Source organism: Haliotis cracherodii, unplaced genomic scaffold, assembly GCF_022045235.1.
Source record: "Haliotis cracherodii isolate W230 unplaced genomic scaffold, xgHalCrac1.p SCAF_10, whole genome shotgun sequence".
NCBI classification, from domain to species: domain Eukaryota; kingdom Metazoa; phylum Mollusca; class Gastropoda; order Lepetellida; family Haliotidae; genus Haliotis; species Haliotis cracherodii.
This window is the reverse complement of record NW_027266265.1, coordinates 29,273,063-29,294,535: the sequence shown is the minus strand read 5'-3', so window position 1 is coordinate 29,294,535 and position 21,473 is coordinate 29,273,063. Positions and strand designations below refer to the sequence as shown.

General features: G+C 38.4%; 1 protein-coding gene and 1 long non-coding RNA gene across 2 annotated transcripts; one reads left to right on the top strand and one right to left on the bottom strand.

Annotated features, from left to right (window-relative positions):
- Nucleotides 1-215: 215 nt before the first annotated feature.
- Nucleotides 216-10,477, bottom strand: LOC139454270 (prostasin-like). Its single transcript, XM_071235884.1, has 7 exons — nt 10,386-10,477; nt 10,165-10,251; nt 8,316-8,508; nt 7,272-7,417; nt 4,290-4,439; nt 3,335-3,492; nt 216-1,279 (listed from the first exon to the last, which is right to left on the bottom strand). The coding sequence occupies exons 2-7, from the start codon at nt 10,220-10,222 to the stop codon at nt 1,130-1,132; spliced, it is 855 nt and encodes a 284-aa protein (XP_071091985.1). The 5' UTR covers nt 10,223-10,251; nt 10,386-10,477; the 3' UTR covers nt 216-1,129.
- A 6,189-nt stretch (nt 10,478-16,666) lies between these two features.
- Nucleotides 16,667-20,945, top strand: LOC139448634 (uncharacterized). Its single transcript, XR_011652101.1, has 3 exons — nt 16,667-16,746; nt 17,044-17,127; nt 20,592-20,945. It is a non-coding gene; the product is annotated as an uncharacterized lncRNA (long non-coding RNA).
- Nucleotides 20,946-21,473: the final 528 nt, after the last annotated feature.

Genomic DNA, 21,473 nt, shown 5'->3' with positions numbered 1-21,473 from the left:
GTGTATGTGTGCATGCGTGTGCGTGGGTGTAAAGTATGTCTAAAAGATCTGAGATACTGATGCGGATCTATACCACGATAAAACTCCCTCAGTGAAATCCTCCGGATTAACATACAAACATCGTTATGCCGAAATTGAAGGGACCTACGTTAATACTTTGCGTTATACTCTGTTCGACACAACCGAACATGGACAAATAAAGATCTGAAGCAATATGCATGGACAAAGCTTTTACTTCGAGACAAACGTATTTTCGACACATTAAAGTTGACTGTATATTCAAATTAACGAAAAATGGGAACGTGGTCAAATATTTATAGACGTCTCCATTTGTAATTTGTTTACGGACTACAGGGTCTTTCTGTAAATGTATAGAGATAAACATCCTGTATTTTCACGATACCCGGACATTTCATTTGGAACCGGCGCCATTAGTAATACTCAATAACACTCACAAATCTGAAAATCTAAATGTATAGAGATAAACATTATGTGTTTTCACGATACCCGGACATTTCATTTGGAACCGGAGCCATAGTAATACTCAATAACACTCACAATTCTAAAACACATACAAATACAAAGGGTATACGTAACTTTCTGAAACACCCTTTCCCGACGCTAACTCTCACATCTGTGCGAAAAACATGACAATACCCTGGAATGTTATTATGTCACACTGGAATGCGATTACCTCATGCTTACGTAATAACTGAACTTGCCTTGTCAGCAGAAGATATAAAAAAGTGTTTCTTTGAATTGTGATAAATATTGTACAAACTTAATATTTATTTATTGTGTTGTCCATTTTGCCATGTGTGTTGGCATGTTGTGGTTTTTTAATTTTGGATTGCGAAAAAAAGATACTTTTCAAGAAAAGTATCCATACGCGGTGAAACATTTCAGGGATCCAATCAATCAGCATTGTTTAATCAATCAGATTGCAGAACACAATCTCATTCATTTAACTACATATGGTTCATATGCACTTATGTAGGTGAGAATGTACTTACAAGTTCATCATATACTTTCCATCGACACATTTATTACATGATCAAGTATATACATATCTAATATGCAGCACTGGTACTGATTAGGTTCGATGGCTCTTCTTGAAAGGGACAATGTTTCAGTTTGAATTGATGAAGTTGATGATGGTGGAGGCGCGCAGGTCGACGCCTAAAGTGGGATAGGTGTCCTGGCAGCTGGGCTCGTTGATAAGAGACTCCAGAATCCATCGTCCTCTTTCAGCACAAGCCACCATTCCACCCTCGTCACCCTAACAAGGATTGAAATAAAAACATTGATATTAAGAACATCTTCATGTATCAGTTTTAGCATCCTACGATTAGTGGGTGACGTAATCTGTTCTTTGAATGGCATTTAGAAGTGATACTCATAAGGAAGATAATTTATGGATGTCAACTTCTCGTTACGAAGATAATCTATGGATGTCAGCTTCTCATAAGGAAGATAATTTATGGATGTCAACTTCTCATAAGGAAGATAATTTATGGAATTCTGCTTCTCATAAGGAAGATAATTTATGGATGTCAACTTCTCATTACGAAGATAATTTATGGATGTCAACTTCTCATAAGGAAGATAATTTATGGATGTCAACTTCTCATAAGGAAGATAATTTATGGATGTCAGCTTCTCATAAGGAAGATAATTCATGGATGTCAGCTTCTCATAAGGAAGATAATTTATGGATGTCAACGTAATTTGGGTTTTATGCAGATACACTCGGATATTACGTCAGTAATCAGGTGAAACCTGAGAGACTCTCCATTGTGTTTTCTAAAGTGGCTGTATGGGTGACAGGTCTTTCCTTTAAAGAACCAATTTAGATCCAGTGCTTCGATTGGAATGTTTTTTTGTGATATAAGTCAAGGGTCGAATAATTGTATGGTACAACTTGACGTGCCGGTTTCGGGTGGTCAGACTCTCTGATTTCGTTGATACATATTTTCGTGATCAAAAATGGAAATGCAAAAATCTTTCACCTTCCCCCAATGACAACTGTGAATACACATTTATTTGGCCGTATATATAGGGAGCCGGTTTTGTCAATGTGACCATGAGAAGACGCTTATGTTTACATTTTTTTATTTCGGGTAAGAATATATGTCCTATGCATGTCGTCAGAGACAAATGTATCGCATGGTCTGGCTCGGTGGCTTGATTGATTGTTTTTCATGGTAGTAATATCATAGGAGTAATATTGCTGAGTTCGGCGTTAGACAACAAACAAGCAAACAAAATTATACCTGACAACCTCGTTTGTATTCTGGGTTATGAATCTGTCCCCTTGATCCATCCTATTCTTTTAAGAGCAGGCTTAAGAAATAGTCAGACCCGGTGATTGACATCGCACCCCAATGACGTGGCCCATTGCTCGTGTCCCATTCAGTAGTTTCGCTGGTCTACGCTCGATTTTGTACAAGCCATCGTGGTTGTTACTAGAATATTGCTGACTGTGGCGTTAAAACATATTCTACCATGAATTTAGAACATACTCGATTCTTGGTGAATCAGAGGTTTCAAACCACAAACCACCTACGGAGCACCCCTCATATTCTAACATGCATTTTGTGTCTACCATGAATTTGGAAAATACTCGATTTTGATTGGTCAATTAGAGGTATCAAATCACAATAAAATCACTCTGATTGAATCATTCGATTCGATGGCCACATCACCACGGAAGCTATTATTTTTAGAATGATACTTCAATTACAGCCATTTTCGGTAGCCATATCTAAATACTTATATGTACAATTATAGGCAACAAAATGCAAAGTTGCGGTTACTACAATATTCAAAAGATGCGTGGCAATACATTCCGTGCAGAAAACACGATATAAATCTACAAAGAGAATTGTTACAAGTTTTGAGGACAACAGAGAGCTTGCTGTTTGGCGCTCTTCTACATACGATTGTGACGGCACATCTTGTGCGTCACAATGAGAAATATGACGTCATAACAGTGACGTACGGTGTAGAACGAAACCTTTACAAGGCTTGCTTAGTTTTTTCTAGGGGTGCCCACCTTATGTTAGTGGAAGAATTTACCGTACTACATGCTTTCTGTCATAAGTGTGAGTGAAGTATTACGGTGTAAAACAAACTGTTTGAGAATACAGAGCGCCATATTTTGTTTAAATGCTGTCCAATTTAGCGCGGTTAAATCTACAGATAAACTAGCTCTACATTGAAAACACAGTATGTTTATCTCCTTAACATACTCGAGTCTTGGTGAATCAGGGGTTTCAAACCATAATATCCACCACTCATAGAACGTTTCAAGAGAAGAAACTAACAATGTTACCTGACATGGTCTCTGGTTCTGGATTGTGGGATCTATGCAGACGGTGTTGGCAGGGTTGAGGTTGTTACGGCCCAAACGGTATATAGTGGAGCACAACTCTTGGTCGTAGTACCTGCCCCATGCTGCTCGCAACTTTGCAGAACGTAAGAAGGAACGGTCTGAAATGTAACAAAAATCTCACTGATTTGTGTGAGCAAAACAAGCAAGTGCTAGCTCTTCAATTCCAGGTTGATAATTTCGGACTTGCTAACGATTAGAGTTGATACCGCTAAGTAATTCAAACATGCATGCCAGCATGTTGAACTAATTAAAGATTTTACATGAAACAACATGATAAACCAATCCCAGTTTCCAAAGTTTCAACACTTTCCAACTTTCCCTGAATCTCACAACCTTGGTGATTCCGTGGGGTTTTTTTTGTCCTTATCGACCTATCCTGCACATAGGAGGCGACTTAATGCATAAAGTGAACAGGCATGGTGACTTGGTTGATAGTGCTCTATCGTACCCTGACTGTGGATCGCTGACTATAATATCAATCACTGGATTGTCTGGTTCATGGGCGAATATTTACAGGCCGCCGTGATGTAATTGGTGTTATGTTGACCAAGCAGTGAATGGGCACCCAGTAGGATGAGATGGCAATGTGGTTGTTAACCTTCTAGAGCCTCACAGTTCACAGCTTGGGTTGTATACCCCCAAGGGAGCTGAAAATGATTCTTGAGTGCACACTGATCACTGATCCAGTGGCCGGGGTAATATTAGTGCTTTGAGCATGCTCCTGATGGTATCGAATTATGCGCAATAAATAGAGCCTATTATTATTATCATTATTATAATTATTATTATTGTTGTTATCATCATCATCATCATCATCATTATTATTATTATTATTATTATTATTACTATTATTACTATTGTTAGTGTTAAATCACCATACACATGTAAATCTCACCGGTATAGAGCCCCCACCCGGCGTATGCACACTTGTCAACCACCTGGTGACCGCAGTCCCCTGGGGCACGGGATGTGGGGAGACAGGCGGGCAGCGCGCAGTCTCCGTACGTCACAGGCTCTCGTAGACGTATCACGGCGATGTCGTTGGCTGTGTACAAAGGTATGTGCGTGTAGAACGGTGTCAGACGTTGACGTTATTCATTTAGCAACTAATTGTTGGTACAGATACATCATATGTTATTCGTAAAAAATCTCAACGATAAAGGTAAATACTATCATGTACATGAAACATTTATAATGATAATTGTAATATCGGTTGCGTGTATATGGTTTCATAGATTGTTCATTCTTCTGTGCTCATAACTATACACTTTAAAACACTAGGGAATCATGAAATTTTAAAACCAAGTATTGGAACAAAAATAAGTGTTGACGACAACGACAACAAACCACATCCTATAGTTCGCAGTAGCGCCACACGTGCGTAGGTTGTCATACCAGATTTCGACACTTTCAAAGAAGATCGATTATTCTCTGTGGACCATTATTACTGACAATCGTATTGATTCTGTTGATCCTACAGTTGTGATTTACTTCCATTTCATTCACTGTTTTGTTTGAACTAGCGATTCGGCGTCTGCAGCGCGCCGAGCGTCTGAGGGACTATTGACGAAACTGGGAGAAGTCAGCGTGCAGCGGCGAATACGTTCACTGTTCCTGATTAGCAGACTATGAAATAGGTACAAACAAACCCAAAATGTTGACGATCGACCCCGTCCGATTGGTCTCAAAACTTGAGCTCAAACGGCGAATCAAATTGCAGCAAACTTTCATCATGATCAGGCAACTGGAGAACGGGTTACGGGACAGACAATTCGGAATCATCTCCAAGCAGCCCATCTCGATGCTCTACGATCACGTGTTGTACGGCCTCTTGTAAATCGCCAAATTTACAAACAGACCTCAATGGTGTGTACAACGTCGAAACTGAGGTAATCGTCTGTGGTCCCGCTCCACTTTGCACTTACCCGAGAAGGTCCGGGGTAGAACAGGTCTTCAGCAACCCATTCTTGCCGTAAAAGGCGACTATGCTTGTCTTAAGAGGCGACTAACGGGATCGGGTGGTCAGGCCCGCTGACTTGGTTGATACATGTCATCGATCCCATTTGCTTGGATCGATGCTCATGATGTCAATCACTGGATTGTCTGGTCCAGATTCGATTATTTACAGACCGCCGTCATATAGCTAGAATATTGCTGAGAGCGGCGCTAACAACAAACAAACAAACTCTTTGCACTTCCTAAATGTGCGTGGTCATGTCATGTCGTCATGACAGATTTAGCGTTAGATCACATTCGTCACCACTCGCCCATTTCCGTAACCTGCAAAAAGACTCGTCCCCCCTATCAATGAATGTCATGTGAGAAAATACGACAAACCAATCAGAATGCGCGTATGATTTCAAGTTCTTCGTCAAAGAATCCCTCAGGAATGATTTTTGATTTTACATGTGTCTTGCATCTAAAAATATACCCAAGACACAGTTAAATGTGTTCCATCATATTGTATAATTCCGCATTTCACGATGTGCTTTAAATTTCATCTGAAATATATGTAATATATGGGGAAATATATGTGAACCATTACACAACGAGTTGACAATTGCGTTTGGTATGCCCGTATGCGCTAAGACGGAACCCGGTCGCAAATATGGCCATGAGAAGGGCACGACTCGCTTTTCGGTTTGTCCCGAAATAACATGAGTTAGTCACGAATGCGTTAGATCGGTTATGATTTTGGATGGCATCAACGTGACTGATAGAACTCTACTCCATATTGTGCAAGGAAGAGTCACTGGACCGTTCGATCGGGACAGCATGCTGACACCCATCCCGTTTGCAAGACGTCTGGGTCTTTCAGGACGACAACGCCCGTGCTTACCGTGCACGAATCGTCAATGTTCGACAACAGGAGCACAACATCAATGGAATGCCATGGCCAGCAACAAGTCCTTTCCTCCGTTGAAGACGTCTGAGACATGACAGAGACGTGTGAGCCAACGTTATAGGTAGCCGACCAGGTTGGTAAAATAAAAAGTGGGACAGACTCCTTCAAACTGCCATAGGGAAACCCATACGCTGTGTGCCTTATGCGTGATCCTGCTACAACGAATTTATCTTACCGACATTTTTTTAATATGACCTTGTAAAAATATTCAAATAAAGTTGTACAAATTCATAGAAATGAGCTGCTCGATTGAGCTGAGGTACATATGTAAGCTTGCGCTATGTCACGTGACATCCATTGGCTCGGAAAAAGCGTGCGGCGTTTTGCTCTCTCTGAAATGCACGTGCACCTTGTAGCTCTCGTGGCGGGGTATAAGAGATTTATTCCCCCGCTGAAAATTTTATAACTCTCCAAGGCGGGTAACGCAGTATTTTATCAAGATCACGCGGACCAAATCAGATCTTATTATTCAGATCTCATTCAAAACGAAAATCATACATCAAATTGTCTTTCTCTTTCAAACTCTAATCGGGATTAGTAATTAAAATAACTTGTATAAATAATACAAACACTGCCAGGCAGAATTTGAAATCTAATAAATATTTTGTCAAATTTAATTTGAAACAAACCATCTTTTCATAAATGTTTAGTCCATCCTCATCTAACACCACAACCCATAAAACTTCAAAAGAAAATATTTTGAGTGATATGCTTGTCTTAAATAGTAATATGCTACCTAAGATCATTAGCACAATTACTTTTGATATTGAATAATTCCACAAAACGTTATATCGCATTTCATGTAATATATGATAACCCAAACTAACTTGAACTTGGCAACATTTCCCGAATATATCAGATATTCTCCTTGAAGAATGTATCATGTATCCACGAGGACAACTATTGAACACAGTAGCACACGCAGTATATGTATCGTAAGTTTTAATAAAGGAATTTCATGTAACTCGTAACCTTTTCCGGAGAACTGTGGGTGGGTGAAGACGCTTCGGACCAAGACGATGGTGTCGTTGTTCCTTCCGTAGAGGTTCTCGTAGTCCGCTGTGATGTCGTGTTCACCTACAATCACCTGTAGAGGTGACGCCGCCAGGTTGTTCAGTCTGCAAGAGTGAGTGAGGGAATGGGGTGTGGGTGGCTACTGGGCGTGAAACTATAAGTATGGCGACGTTTGGGTTCGAACACACGATGATAGGACATAGCACTCTCCCTAGCGAAATCATGTAACTTAGATGATACCCGTACCATATAGGTGATAATAGCAGTGGTAGTATTGTTGATCCGTGACGGTGAGATGAGGTGACATTGGCCATTGGGTTTGATGTCGCGTTGAAGATTGTTGCACTTATATAGCGACGTTCCTGTACACGTGAGTGTGTGTGTGTGTGTGTGTGTGTGTGTGTGTGTGTGTGTGTGTGTGTGTGTGTGTGTGTGTGTGTGCCTGTCTGTGTGTGTCTGTGTGTGTCTGTGTGTCTGCATGTACTAGTCCCGACTAATGCCGATTATATAGTGCTAGCCCACTGAGATACCATGCCGCATTTAAACATGAATACCCCACTAAGACACAGTAAACTGACTTCGAGCCGACCAGTCCCTATTTTAGCCCCTTCAATGCCGAGCGCCAGGCACGGTAACAACAAGTACAATCTTTTAACGTCTTTTTGTATGACGGGGCCAGAGATCAAACCCACGACCTTCCGCTCTCCGGGCAGACGCTCTGTCACTAGACCACAAAGGCAGTCTGTTGATAGAGCAGAGGTAGTGTTTTTAATAGAAGTAGTGACAGTATTGTTGATAGGAGAAGTAGTAGTAGTAGTAGTGACAGAAGTATTCGTAGTTATGTTGATAAGAGTAGTCGTAGCAACACCGGAAATATTAGTATCCTGGCAGTAGTTGTTGCAGCTGTAGTAATAATGGTTGTTTTAATGGTTGAATCAGGTTTCGTCATTAATAAATGTACCTTTCGCATCTACAACATATTCTTCAAGACTACCACCTTACCTCATCACACAGGAGGCGGTTGTGATGACCTTGTCTCTTCCTATGAGAACCCCCGAACATAGGCGAAGGTTTGGGAAGGCGTTTTCACGAACAGCCACCATCCACGGCCAGTCGCAGACCCCTGCAATTGGGGCATTCAGGACACGCCCTTGCAGGTACGTGGGTCGGGGTAGGGCATCATAGCCACAGGGTTCTGGAACAAGAATGCATCGTAATGAAGTATTACCTTTCTGTTATGTGACAAGTTAACATTGGCGTTTTTGTGTTAATAATTTCCACATGTACCTTTTTATATAGCTCATATAATAGTGTGAATTGTTTCATAGAAAGAGGTTATTTTCGTAGTGATCACGTGAATGAAATTTGACAATAGATCAAATTGAATATTTCCAAATCTTCAAGATTGTAATTTAAAGTTTTTAGTAGATTATGATGAAAGGTTGAAAGAAAGCTGGCTTGCAATATATGTCCATGCGCTATTTATCTGAACGTGTTCCTTTCGCCTTGTGCGTGTTCATTTAATACTCTTGATTACCATAACGTCCAGTCATATGTGTAATGTAAACCTAATCGTCAGCCACCAAACAAACAGTTACTTTCCTATTCACATTGTGTGAATGGCGGATGCTACCGGTAGAGCAGGACATGCTTACCCTTTTCGCGACACCTGGTGTCATCACCGATTTTCAGTGATCCATTCATATACTTTTCACAATTATTTTGACTTTCACGCAAAATGGAATCTGCTTTGGCGGATAATCGAGATTGGTTATTCTCTGGCGTTGACGATATATATTATGTCAGCTAAACATGAATTGATACAATCATGTTTTACGTAAATGTCAGACTGACCTTATGAGCAAGAATTATGTGACAATGGTTAATTCTAGTTGTAATATCCAATGCGCACAAAGTTTCAATATCTGAATTCTCGGAGAAATTTAATTGCAGCACGGATCTCATACGGCTTAGCCATGCAAAGATATAAAAATAATATTCCTTTGTTTCTGCCAAAATAAATGTCATTTGGTTCAATACCATCATGACCAACATATTATTTATGTATATCGTCTCTTTTTATAATGCCCGTTCTCTACCGAATAATCCCAAATGCACTACATGACACAATGATGCCACTATATACTACGATGTAAAGATAGCTGGACACACTAGAGTCATTATTTGAATAAATAATAAAACTGACGTACGTAAAACCCACATCATATGTTGAAGCTACCTTACATGTACATATGCTTGGCGTCATTTTGAATGTTATAACGTATTTCGTATCGGATTTGCATCTGGATTACCTTCATAAATACATGTCTACACATATTGATAAAAAACATGACGATTACCATCAAACAAACCAAAGCACCACTTACACCAATGAACACATTTATCACTGACGAGTCAGCTAATTACATGCTAACAGTTGTCACATGTTATGCAGATTTTAAGGTGGCATGGAGTAGAACATACATTTGCAAGTTTTCCATATTGAAAGGTTGTGGGTTTGAAATCGAGTTTATCATCATAAAGGATTAAACACATATTACTCTTTGACTAATTTAGTCTGTTCTAGGTATGCAATGTGTGAAAGCCTATGAGGGTTATAAATTGATATTGTGGCTTCACGGGTAAACGTAATAGTTAGATATTTTTCATAATTTCCTCTTATTACCAGTAAACATATGACTCAAAACATTCATGACACATTGGAAGTCTTGATATAACAGCCTTTAGGTCATTTCCACGTTAATAAAACAGTTTTCACGTATAGACATTTTATGTTATCTATCTAAAATGGTAACAGAAACATGATGCGTTTTGAAACTATCCTTCTTACCTTGTACCTGTGCGTATGTGACCAAAAAATATCCAACAGATGTCAAGAGCGTCAACATTTCGTCCACTTTCAATCACTAATGAGGATCTGCAAAGACGAACATGTGTTTTAAATCATAACGTTATTGCCACTTCAACCGGTCACTTCCTCCTTCTTTTCTTGAGATATATCAAGTAAGCGAAACCATCCTAGATTAAACAGACACAGACACTCCTGCTTACCCGCGTGTGCATTCAGTGAGCTTTTAATTCGCTTGTAGGTGGAAATTAACCAAGGTTTATATTTGGGGCGGTACGTCTTGGAAAACTAACAACAGTCTTGAACCTGTCTTGGTAATACAACAGGTAAGAAGAAGTAGCCGTACGAGGTCACGGGGCTACTACTGTAGTCAAAGACAAGAGGTTAAGTCTACGCTGTACAAATTCACTTGACATAATGAACAAATGTACAACGTTTCCTCTGATGAGGACACAAGGTGTAAGTGCTGTGGGAGGATATTGATGGGCTGTGTCCACACAGAGACATTGCTACCTTAGCAGTGTCGCTTGTTAATTGACTATACAGTTAATCGGATGAATCTCAACTTTCTGAATCTGTTTAAAATTGCTCAATATTTCCACCCCAGAGACTGATGTATCAGTATTACTTCTTCATGCAGAATAAATGATATCAATTACTTTATATTCGTAATACTATTTTACTGTTTTATAGTTTGAGATTACAAACTAAAGGCATTTCTCCCTTTTTTCACTAATCTAATGCTAGTATTTAAGATAGGCTTTTCATAAATACATAGAATTGATAAAGATAATTTCAAGACTGGATGTGAATCATATCAAATCGATGCTAAATAGAAATGTAACATTAAAATACAGCAGTCATCTACACACCTAAATAATATATTTGTAGAACCTTGGGTAATTTGATATTGGATTAAAAGGGATGTAGATTTCAGTAGTTGTTTGCTTATGAATTGACATACTGAATTTCACTGAGTCATATATACGTACATCCTACACTTTTCTCCGTACTCATTGTATTCAATAGCAATGAAAGAAGGTACAGAAAGTCTCTTTGACTTTTCCCCGATCCTAGTATTCCCTTAAATGAAATGTTTCCAACGAATCCATGTGTAGGTCTAAGTACTATTAGCCGAGCTGCAAAAATCATATTGGGCCTACAAATTGGTCGCTGTCTCATCACTAATTCATTTCTAATGTCTATACTTACCCGACATCATGGTTTTAACAATGTGGAATATAATGTAAGTGTTTATCTATGTATATGATAGAGTAAATGCATTTATGCTTAATATTGCATTAAACAAAATTTATCGTAATAAGTTGCCAGACGTTCCATCCATGTTCAAAATGTTTATGTAGCATACGAGACAGACCTATGTTCTCAGAATTCAAATTCGCGTTATCCGTAATGATTAAAGTTTTATCATAATAATTTGTATGTTTACATATATACCCAAACTAATTATTCTATAAAATTCTAAACAATTAATCTTCCGGTAAAATTACTCAACGATTTGGCTCGTCCTTAAAACGCCCTTGTTTACCGTATTTATTTTTTTTATATAAATTCATCCAATCAATGCTTGTCCTCAAATGGGGTTTCCCCGCATTCAACCAGTATTTGCAGACTAATTAGTGTGCTTTCGGCTTGTGCAATAGGAAGGTGAGAGATCACATACCGAAGGTACATGACATTTTGCAGACACCCGAAAATCTGAGCGTATTTCCTCAGGACACAGCATGCAAGCATCATCGAGTGTGTGTCGTCCTGGCTCGACGGATCCCTGTGTCACGCCCCTGGGTCTGAATGTCCCAATTTGTGTCACCAAGGCCTTTGGTAAACTGCGACAGATAGGCACGATTGGGGTCGTCTTGTTAACCGCACGTCCCACAGAAGCGTATAAACAAACGTTAAGATGGTTGGTGGATAAAGAGACTATTTGGAGAAGCGTTACTCTTAACTCCAATTAGGCCTATTGCTACACAATTGACATAAGATGTTTGATTTCAGTATCAAGCGCTTACGTTTGTGGAAAGAAAATATCAGGGAAAACTAATATGTTTCTCACTGAATACACTTCGTTAAAAGGACTATATGTATATGCAGCACAGCAAAAAAAATGCAGTTTCCGGTATCCGGATACCTGCCGGATACCACCGGACACTTACCCAAAACGCGTCCGGGTATCCGGTGGCAGATACCAAGCCGGATACCAGATCCGTGGTATCCGGCATGGACACCTCACCTGAAAGTAAGCCACCTGGAATCCGGGTATCCGGCACCGGATACCTCACCGGATACCTCAATCTGGGTGTCCAAGGATCCGGCACCGGATACCTCATTCTGAGTTTCCCAAAACATGTCACAATTTGGGGGGTGCATTTTGTTCAATTAAGTGTGAAACACCTAAATATATATTGGAAACTAGCCATGAAAATTGAACATTGCTGAAGGAATCCGGCAGGTATCCGGCAGGTATCCGGATGCAATTTTTCGAGATGTCTTAATCCTGGTAAATGATGTTAGCCTGGGCATATCAGATAGCTGTAGTAACATTCTGTGTCATTTTAGTTGTAAATATCCCCTTAAAGTTGAGATCTATGGGCATGTACTTTTGGAGAAGACAATTTTTTCAATCTTTTTAGATGTTAAGCTGTTTAATGAACAAACATCAGTACTAATACATGTATGATGATATCCTTAAATTTCATGTTCAGACTTTCAGATTGTTCTGAGTGAAAGTATAAACTCATCGACTGTGTGCTCACTTGGGCCTTTGGTCCTAGTGAGATGATAATATGATTATTTGTAAAGGTACAAGTACTTGTTACGAGCATACCAGCTTCATTTAAGTTTGAAACACAATATGCCTCACTCTGAGGGTGACATGTACCAGATTTCATCACACTACAGAGAGCTGTTCCTCAGTTACTGTGAACATTTTTACTGAAAGACATTGAAAGCTAATTTGACCTTCAATATCAGTTGCGACTATTTCAAAAACAATTGTAAATTGCTTCATTCAGTATAACATTGAGAAACATATGACAATGATATACAACTATATGAGTAAGAGTTATTTAGACTTCTGCAGGAAAAGGCACATTAGAGAACAAGAGTCATCAGAAAGATGACATAACCCCCGGCAGATGTCTGTAAAGTAACCACTAGTAAATGTGCATTTCTGTATGTAATGAGTCAACAGTTTAAAGTTCTTTAAGAAGCATACATTGTTTATCCACAAAAGATCCACCATGGTCGCATCCATATGAATGCCAAGTTTTGATCAAATACATTGAATGGTTTTCGAATTCTGCCCCAGAAACGAACCTCATCCCCAATTGAGTCTATGTCCAACTTCATTCCATAAAAATTTAAAAAAATAAAAATTAGAAAAATCCCAAAATATCAAAAGGCAACACTTCAGTATGTGCCTGATAGCTTTGCCAAGTTTCGATCAAATACACTGAATGGTTTTTGAATTCTGCCCCGGAAACGAACCCCATCCCCAATTGAGTCTATATCCAACGTCAATCCATAAAAAAAAAAATTATTTTTTTTTTAGAAAAATCCCAAAATATCAAAAGGCACCACTTCAGTATGTGCCTGATAGATTTGCCAAGTTTCGATCAAATACACTGAATGGTTTGGGAATCCTTCCCCTGGAAAAGGAAATGATTACGGATGGACGGACGGACAGACAGACTGGCTGATCGCTACATCACCCCGTATTATATGCCGGGGGGGGGGGGGGGGGGGGGGGGGGTAAAAAGTAAGTGTATGACCTGTTGCCAACTTCTATCCCTGCCCTAAGGAAGAGTTTGGCCATTAACAATTTTTTTGTCTGGCTATGACATTGACCTTTGACATAGCAGATCAATGTGTTATTCCAAAGATGTCCAAGCAATGCATGGTTCCATCCGATAACTGTGGCTATCAAACTGAGGCAAAATATTGGAAAATCCCCATTTACACACCTGGCTAAAGAAACATAAACAACAAACAAATTATCAATTTCTTTTATTTATATGCCTATATCACACACTGAACATTGTTCACATGATGGTTCCTGATGCAGTATGCAATTTCCTCCTATTCTTCAATACTCATAACAGAGTGGGATAACTGTTCGCTTGAAAGCATAAGCAGACTATGCTCACCAGTTCAGAGTTACTTGCCCTCAAATATCCTTTCCCTTCTATATTGCCATGGAAAAACAGGAACCAGGATGAGGGGAGGCCAGATCGGCTCTATCCCTGTTGCATTGTGTTAGTAGAATTGTGAACATTCTATTTGGTGTTTGGGTCCACATTTATAGACAAGTAGTCGCAAACATCATTCCTTTCAAGTGATTACCACATGGCCAAAGACAATAATTTCTTCAACGTCCTTGAAGGGTCCCACTCCGACTTGGCATTGGTTGGTCTTCTCACATTAGCCAGACCAGCCTTTGTGAGTGTGTCCCAGTGTCAATTGGGATATAACTTCTTGGTAGGCCCCCATTGAAATAACAGGATTCTCCTCATCACTGTCTGCCTATCACTTCTGATATCTGGAAGGGTCCTTCCAGACTGTCAACCAGTCATCCGGGTATCTCAAGCTGGACTTCAGTTTCTGCAAAATTATGTATAAAGATTGTAGCAATAGAAAAGAATTGTTGCAACATGTACTTACAGATAAAAGGCAGCAAATTCACTTAATTTATCATCTTTGAGTTTTGTTATATACCAAACATTTGAGATATATATTGTTCCATGCTGATGAGTTGAAACAATCATTAACTGACATCTCTTAAAAATGCTTCCCATACAAGCCAAAGTAATAGATGAGGTAGCAAGTGGGCTCATTGATCGCTCGTAATCGTACCCAATAACGTGGGATGTTGTCCATAACAGTCACCATCGGTGCGTCTGGATCGAGCTCATAACATTAATCACTGGTTTGCCTAGTTGAGATTTGAGATTTGATTATTTATAATCCTTGTCATTTAGCTGAACTATTGTTGGATGTGGTGTTAAATGAGTGAAATGGGAAGAAAGTGATGCAGGTCTTACATGTTTACCACTTTGATGAAACCCACAAGCAAGTGTATGATGCTACCCTCGATTCAAACCCACGACCATTGGTTTCTGTCAAGCCCAAGAGATGCAACTATGCACAGCAAGTTGTGGCGCCTTTGATAATTAGGCCATCCATGCCAACAGGTGATAAAGAACAAGCAAACTGAAAAAAATATTTGCAGAATTGCTACATGAACATGATGAACCAAACAGAATAATTTCAAATATTTACCACTCACTGCTACTCTTCTCTTGTTCCTCATTGCTTCCCTTTTTCCATTGATGCTGTGCAGATGACTGACTCATTCATTCATCCAGACATTCTGCAAAAATAAGTAGCATTCACATTACAGAAATATCCAAACTGTACATGCTGTACATTGAATTCAATTGAAAAGGCCCCAGTTGAGTTTCCAACTTAGAACTGTCCTTATTAAAATATTTCATCCCAAACATTCAGAGATAAAACATAATCCCATATTTAACAACTGTCAAACAATTATTGGGTCATTCAACATACACTCTACATAGGGAATCACTTGTTGCAAAAAAGATCCTCGCCAAGGTCAGAGTCATTCCATGAAAATTGAATTGTTTAGTTATGAAGCTTATACAAAACAAGGACATAACAGTGTAATTATAAAAATATGTTAAGCGTAAAAAAAGTAAAGTCTTTGGTGGCCATTATTGTAAATTATAGTCTGTATTAGCATCCCACAAAAGTTTAGAGTTAATAATCGTTCCTAGATCTTTGTACATTTCTTCATTATCTATAAAAAGCGGATCTAATTTGGATCATCTTGTTTTGACCACAAATCCATTACGCCCCTTATGCAAATCCTTGTCGTCATAACAAACAGTTGACCATAATACTAAAAAAAGGACCCTTGGCGTTTACGGTAAAGTATGTAGAGCAGGAAAATATCAAAATCAATCCGTTCCATAAGATCTCTGCACGGAAATCATAAGGTCACGAAGCCCTGCTACGTACCTGCCATCCGCATTTGCTGCCAATCGCCTTTCCAAATACTGTTGACTTCCGCGTTGTGGATGGCTCTGAGGAACTTCGGCCGGCATTTCCGTGGTGGAGGTGAATGAGAACAATGTATCGATACACGAGGTAAGCTTATCGTAATCAAGCATGACAGTGTATATCGATACACGAGGTTTGTTTACGTCCATGTTCTAAAATGGCGCCCTGGACCGCAGGGGAATATGGGTAAATTGGCTTGTTCCGGGTTAACACAAAGCTGGGCCCCCGTCTCTAATATCACAATATTGTTTGGCGCAAGTTGGCGATGCGCATAGGGAGCCCGGAACCAGTTTAACACGACATAAGCTGGTTCCCGGCTCTCTATGCGCGTCGTCAACTTGCGCCAAGTTATATTAGAGACGAGGCCCAGCTTATACACTGAACCCGATCGGTCATTTCGTCAAAATTGGCCAAATATTGAGATTGCAGCTGAGGTAATGCTGGCAGCTGAAGTGACACATTAAGGTAAGGAATATGTGAATATTACAATGATCACGTATTAAAGTAATTTACCACATGTAAGCCTGTCACATGTGACACATTAACTTTCATAGCCAACATGTAAGTAAATGTATCAGGATATAATTATATTTTTATATAACAAGTAGCCTGTCTATCATATGTTAGTATTTGCTTATGTATATAATGAAGAAATATGTTTACTTTAACTGGATAATTTGTATGCTAATGTGACTCACTGTCTTATTTCATATACTCCCTTTACTCTGTGAGATGATTAATAGCCTCAACATATTTTTCCAGATGTGAAGAATCAAGAACAGCTTTAATGACAGGGACGTTTTGCATCAGAGATCATCGTGAAGTGGAAGATAAGACATTTTAAGGGTATGAACATTTTCACTTGAACTAGCTGAACAATAACCATGATGACAACTTTATCATGGGGGAATTTTGGGTGGTGGGGTAGCCTAGTGGTTGAAGCGTTCACTCTTCGTGCTGAAGACCCATGCAGGTTTGATTCCTGCCACATAGCTGCGATATTGCTGAGTGTGGCGTTAAACATCAAACAAAGCTAACAGCCGCATACATACTCACATGGGGATTCCAGGTTGAAGTTAGTCCCCATCAACATGATCAACCTATGCTAGTTGTAAGAGATAACTTAATGGATCGGCTGATCAGGCTCGCTGACTTGGTTGATCCATGTCATTGTATCCCAATTGTGTGGATGGATGCTCATGATGTCAATCACTGGATAGTCTGGTCCAGACTTGATTATTTACAGACCGCCGTCATTTAGCTGGAATATGGCTGAGTGCAGAGTTAAACAACAAACACCAACATGATTCTACAACCTGCTCTTGTGGATACCATTTTGAGGATCCTACACATAACCTCTTTTCGGGTCTTAACTATTGCAATATGTTCTACTACATGTGTTTTAAACATATATTTTTTTCATTGGCTTATCTAAATGATGCTCAAATACAAAATAATTAATAATATAATACTAATTCTATATTATTGCAAACTATCAGTTGAGCAATAATGTAATCATCTGATTATAATTAGATAATGAAGGAGAAGTCCATATTGATTAAATCTACCAGATTCTGAGATAAATGCACGTATTGATTGATTTATTTCAATGTTTTCCTGTACATAATTTTCAACAATTCCATATAAAGCTTTCTTATATCCATGCTGTATAATAATAATACCTATTATTTCTAATAATAGCATAATTTGGTCACACAAATAAGTAATGAATGGTATTTTTGTAACAGGTGCCACACATGCGGGATAGGTCATTTCACATGAATCATTTTTATGTGAATTTAAATCACTACAAGCTGATCTGAGTCCTGAAAGGATATGCCTTCGATTCTGTGAAAATGGAAATGCTTAAACATCTCCCAATATTAACCATGCTATTACAGAATCTGTTCACTTGTTTGTGTATGTAAAATATTTTTGAACCATTACATCCATCTAATGATTGTTTGTATGTGTGATGTGCCAGTAGAGGTATATATGTACAAGCATGTGCATACGCGTATAAAAAATATGTATGTTTGGCTAGGTACCAGTATATGAATTAGTTGTTTTGTGCGACTTGTATATTAGCATCATCATAGTTTCAACAGACAGTTTATGTATGTTAAATGTCTTTGTAGGGAGAATTGCATATCAAAACTGACATTATTTTGTTACTTATGAGTAGAACTTTTTAAGTATCTGGCAAGATACATTTCCTTGGTCCATAGAAACATGTTACCTACTAGTAAACTGTAAACTGACTTGTCAGTGTGGTTGGAAACTAACTAAGCTGTCACTACTCAATTAAGTGATTAACAGATAATTGCAAGTGATAATACCCACCTGACACTAATTGCCCTGTTAATCCCTAATCCACCATGAGTTGACATTGAGTTCATCTTGCTAATGAGCTGTTGTGAGGGTAACAAGATGATAAACATCAAAGGTGGGGCAGGCTTTGATCAAGTGTTCTGTAGAAGAGATTATGTCATTTGTTTAATGTTTATTTAGGATTAGCTACATCCCTTGATCCTACCAAGACCATACTTGAGATTATCAGACAGTTTGTCTGGATACAACCTGATGTCTCAACTGTACTTATTGGATTCTGCCTAGTAGCAAACTATGTGTGTGACAAGGACTTTGACCACTCTGTGCAGATGCATAACAATGCACTTGGGGTATGATTCAATTGGGGTATGATTATCATGTCACACAAGTCAAAGATGGGTTCCACTGTATTTAGAAACAGACGATAGATGCAATACTGTGTAACTTTATAACAATCAAACGAGTATTCAAATAGGAATACACATATTTTTACAATGACCCTTGAAAAGTTCCAAAACCAAATAGAACTACTTAAATAATGATTACACTTGACCAATATATTTGGCAGTTTTTCCCGTTATTGTTAATCTTAATTAAAGATAGGATAAATGATAAAAATATGATAATGATTTTACTCATGACTAATCATGGGCGGATACAGCTTTTTTTACAGCTACAGTATTTATTGTCTTTGGTGGTAATTTATACAGAAATAAAGATTTATTTTCGAAATAAAAAGGGGGGTGCGCACCACAGCACCCCCCCTCTGTATCCGCCCATGCTATTGCCAGCAGCCGAAATAAGGTCCCCAAAATGTTATATACATAGTTTTTAGTCGATTGTTCAGGTGGTTCTTTTCAGTTGATTTTTTTGTATCAGTGTCTATTTTGGCCTACCAATTGATGGTAGATATTAATTATCAATAATAAGTGAGATAATTATTTTCAATGTGGCTCCCATTGCAACTGAAGCAAGGAACGATTCAAATTAAGCCTGATTCAGCTGCTACATGTATATGTTCTTGCTTCTCTAATCAGTAATTCAATCAGTTGTATAGTGACTTGATATTTGGTGAAAATATCTGTTGTATGAAATCCTAATATTACTTACTTTTGTATTTGAGATGATATTTGTATTTGGTAGCCTAGTGGGTAATGCGTTCTCCCAAGCACTGGGTTCTGTTCCCCACATGGGTACTCTGTAAAAAGCCCATTTCTGGTGTCCCCGCAGATATATTGCTGGAATATTGCTAAAAGCTGTGTGGAACTATACTAACTTGCACACTCATTATATAATATTTTGAGATCACTTACATGACTTGTGTGATTGAAAGTTTTGATAATTATGAATACCGTATTCGACAGAATAAGCGCCCAGGGCGCTCTCAAAATTTTGTGCTTTATGCTAGCAGCCTGAAATGTTAATGTACGACAAATATATTTTTCCAGAATGAAATTCCCCATAATTAAGGGTGCATATCACACACGAATGTGTATTATATGCAAATAAATAAGCATTGTATACATTGATCAATTGGAAAGGGTGCTAATTGGGATTGTTAACTAGCCAATATATTAGCAAATATTCCCGTGGGCGCTTATTAGAGCGAGGCACTTATTACATCAAATACGGTAGTTCTGTTTTTATGTATAAGAACCTATTTTATGCAATTTGCATTGCCTTGTTTACCCTTCCTTATGCTTTGAGGTAATGCAAACATTTGAGAAAAATTCAGGTGAGCCTGCCTTATGGCACTACAGGAATTGTTTTCAGAAGATCAATTACAATTTTGTATTTTCTGTAAAATTTACTGTTTGCTATGGCTTTTTTACATTGGTTAACATGGTTTGGTTAACAGTTGCTTGATAAACTGTCATTACCTTACTCATTGAGAAACCAACTTTTTACCCTTTGTCAATATATGTGTGTTTCTTATATTTTTGATAACAAGATTTTAAAGATGTTATAAATTGTTTCAGGCACCTGGATTTCACAATGACACCAGATCAGACAAGTCATACAAAGGACTCTCAGGGTGATGAATAATCCTCCCCAGAACAACTAGCAGGTTCACCTCAGAAAGTGATGATTCTGAATGAATAATGCCACATCAGTGTGATTCTGTAGGTTGTTTTATTACGACATTAATCAAGTCTAAAGGAATTAATACCACAGCAGTGAGACTATGTTTATGTGGTGTACACTGACGCTGACTATACAAATCTGAATGACTTTTGTGGTTTACTGCACAAACATAATTGACTTTAGATATTCTTCTCCCTTGAAATTCTTCTGAGATTTGACTGATTTGTTTATTTAGAAAATGGCATTGAAGCATCTGTTTCTGTTTTTGAATGTTCTTGCAAACACCTTTGGTTACTGAACCAATGAAATGTCATAAAATCAATAAATATGATTTGTTATCATAACAACTTATTTTGTTTTGCTTCTTTAAAGAAATATGATATTGATCATTCATAACATAGGTGCTAACATATATCAAATATACTAATGCCCTGAATGTTTTCCTACAATTAATACAGCTCACTGAATGAAGTTTTTAGTTCCATGTCAGTAGAAAAATTACATTGATATTTTTATGTACCGGTACTTTATTAGGTGTTTTCTGTGGATGCACCCATTTGGGTTAATGATATTCTGTTTCAAACTTCAATGAAACTCGTCTGTCAAGATGTAACAAGTACTGATACAGTTCCAAAATAATCTTTTAATCTCACCAGGAACAAAGGCCCAAGTGAGCACATAGCCAATGACTTTCATTTGTTTTGTCAGAGTGAATATGGTGTTATGTCACTTTATGAGCAAAATTCCAACAATATAATGATGGGTGACACCAAGCA

Bases quoted from the DNA above. Each gene is read 5' to 3' on its own strand.
- LOC139454270 (XM_071235884.1), bottom strand. From the start codon at position 10,222: ATGTTGACGCTCTTGACATCTGTTGGATATTTTTTGGTCACATACGCA. The intron at 8,509-10,164 runs GTAAGAAGGATA...TTCTTGTTCCAG, and splicing joins CACATACGCACAGGTACAAG to AACCCTGTGGCTATGATGCC. The intron at 4,440-7,271 runs GTTACGAGTTAC...CTTTGTACACAG, and splicing joins CCCACAGTTCTCCGGAAAAG to CCAACGACATCGCCGTGATA.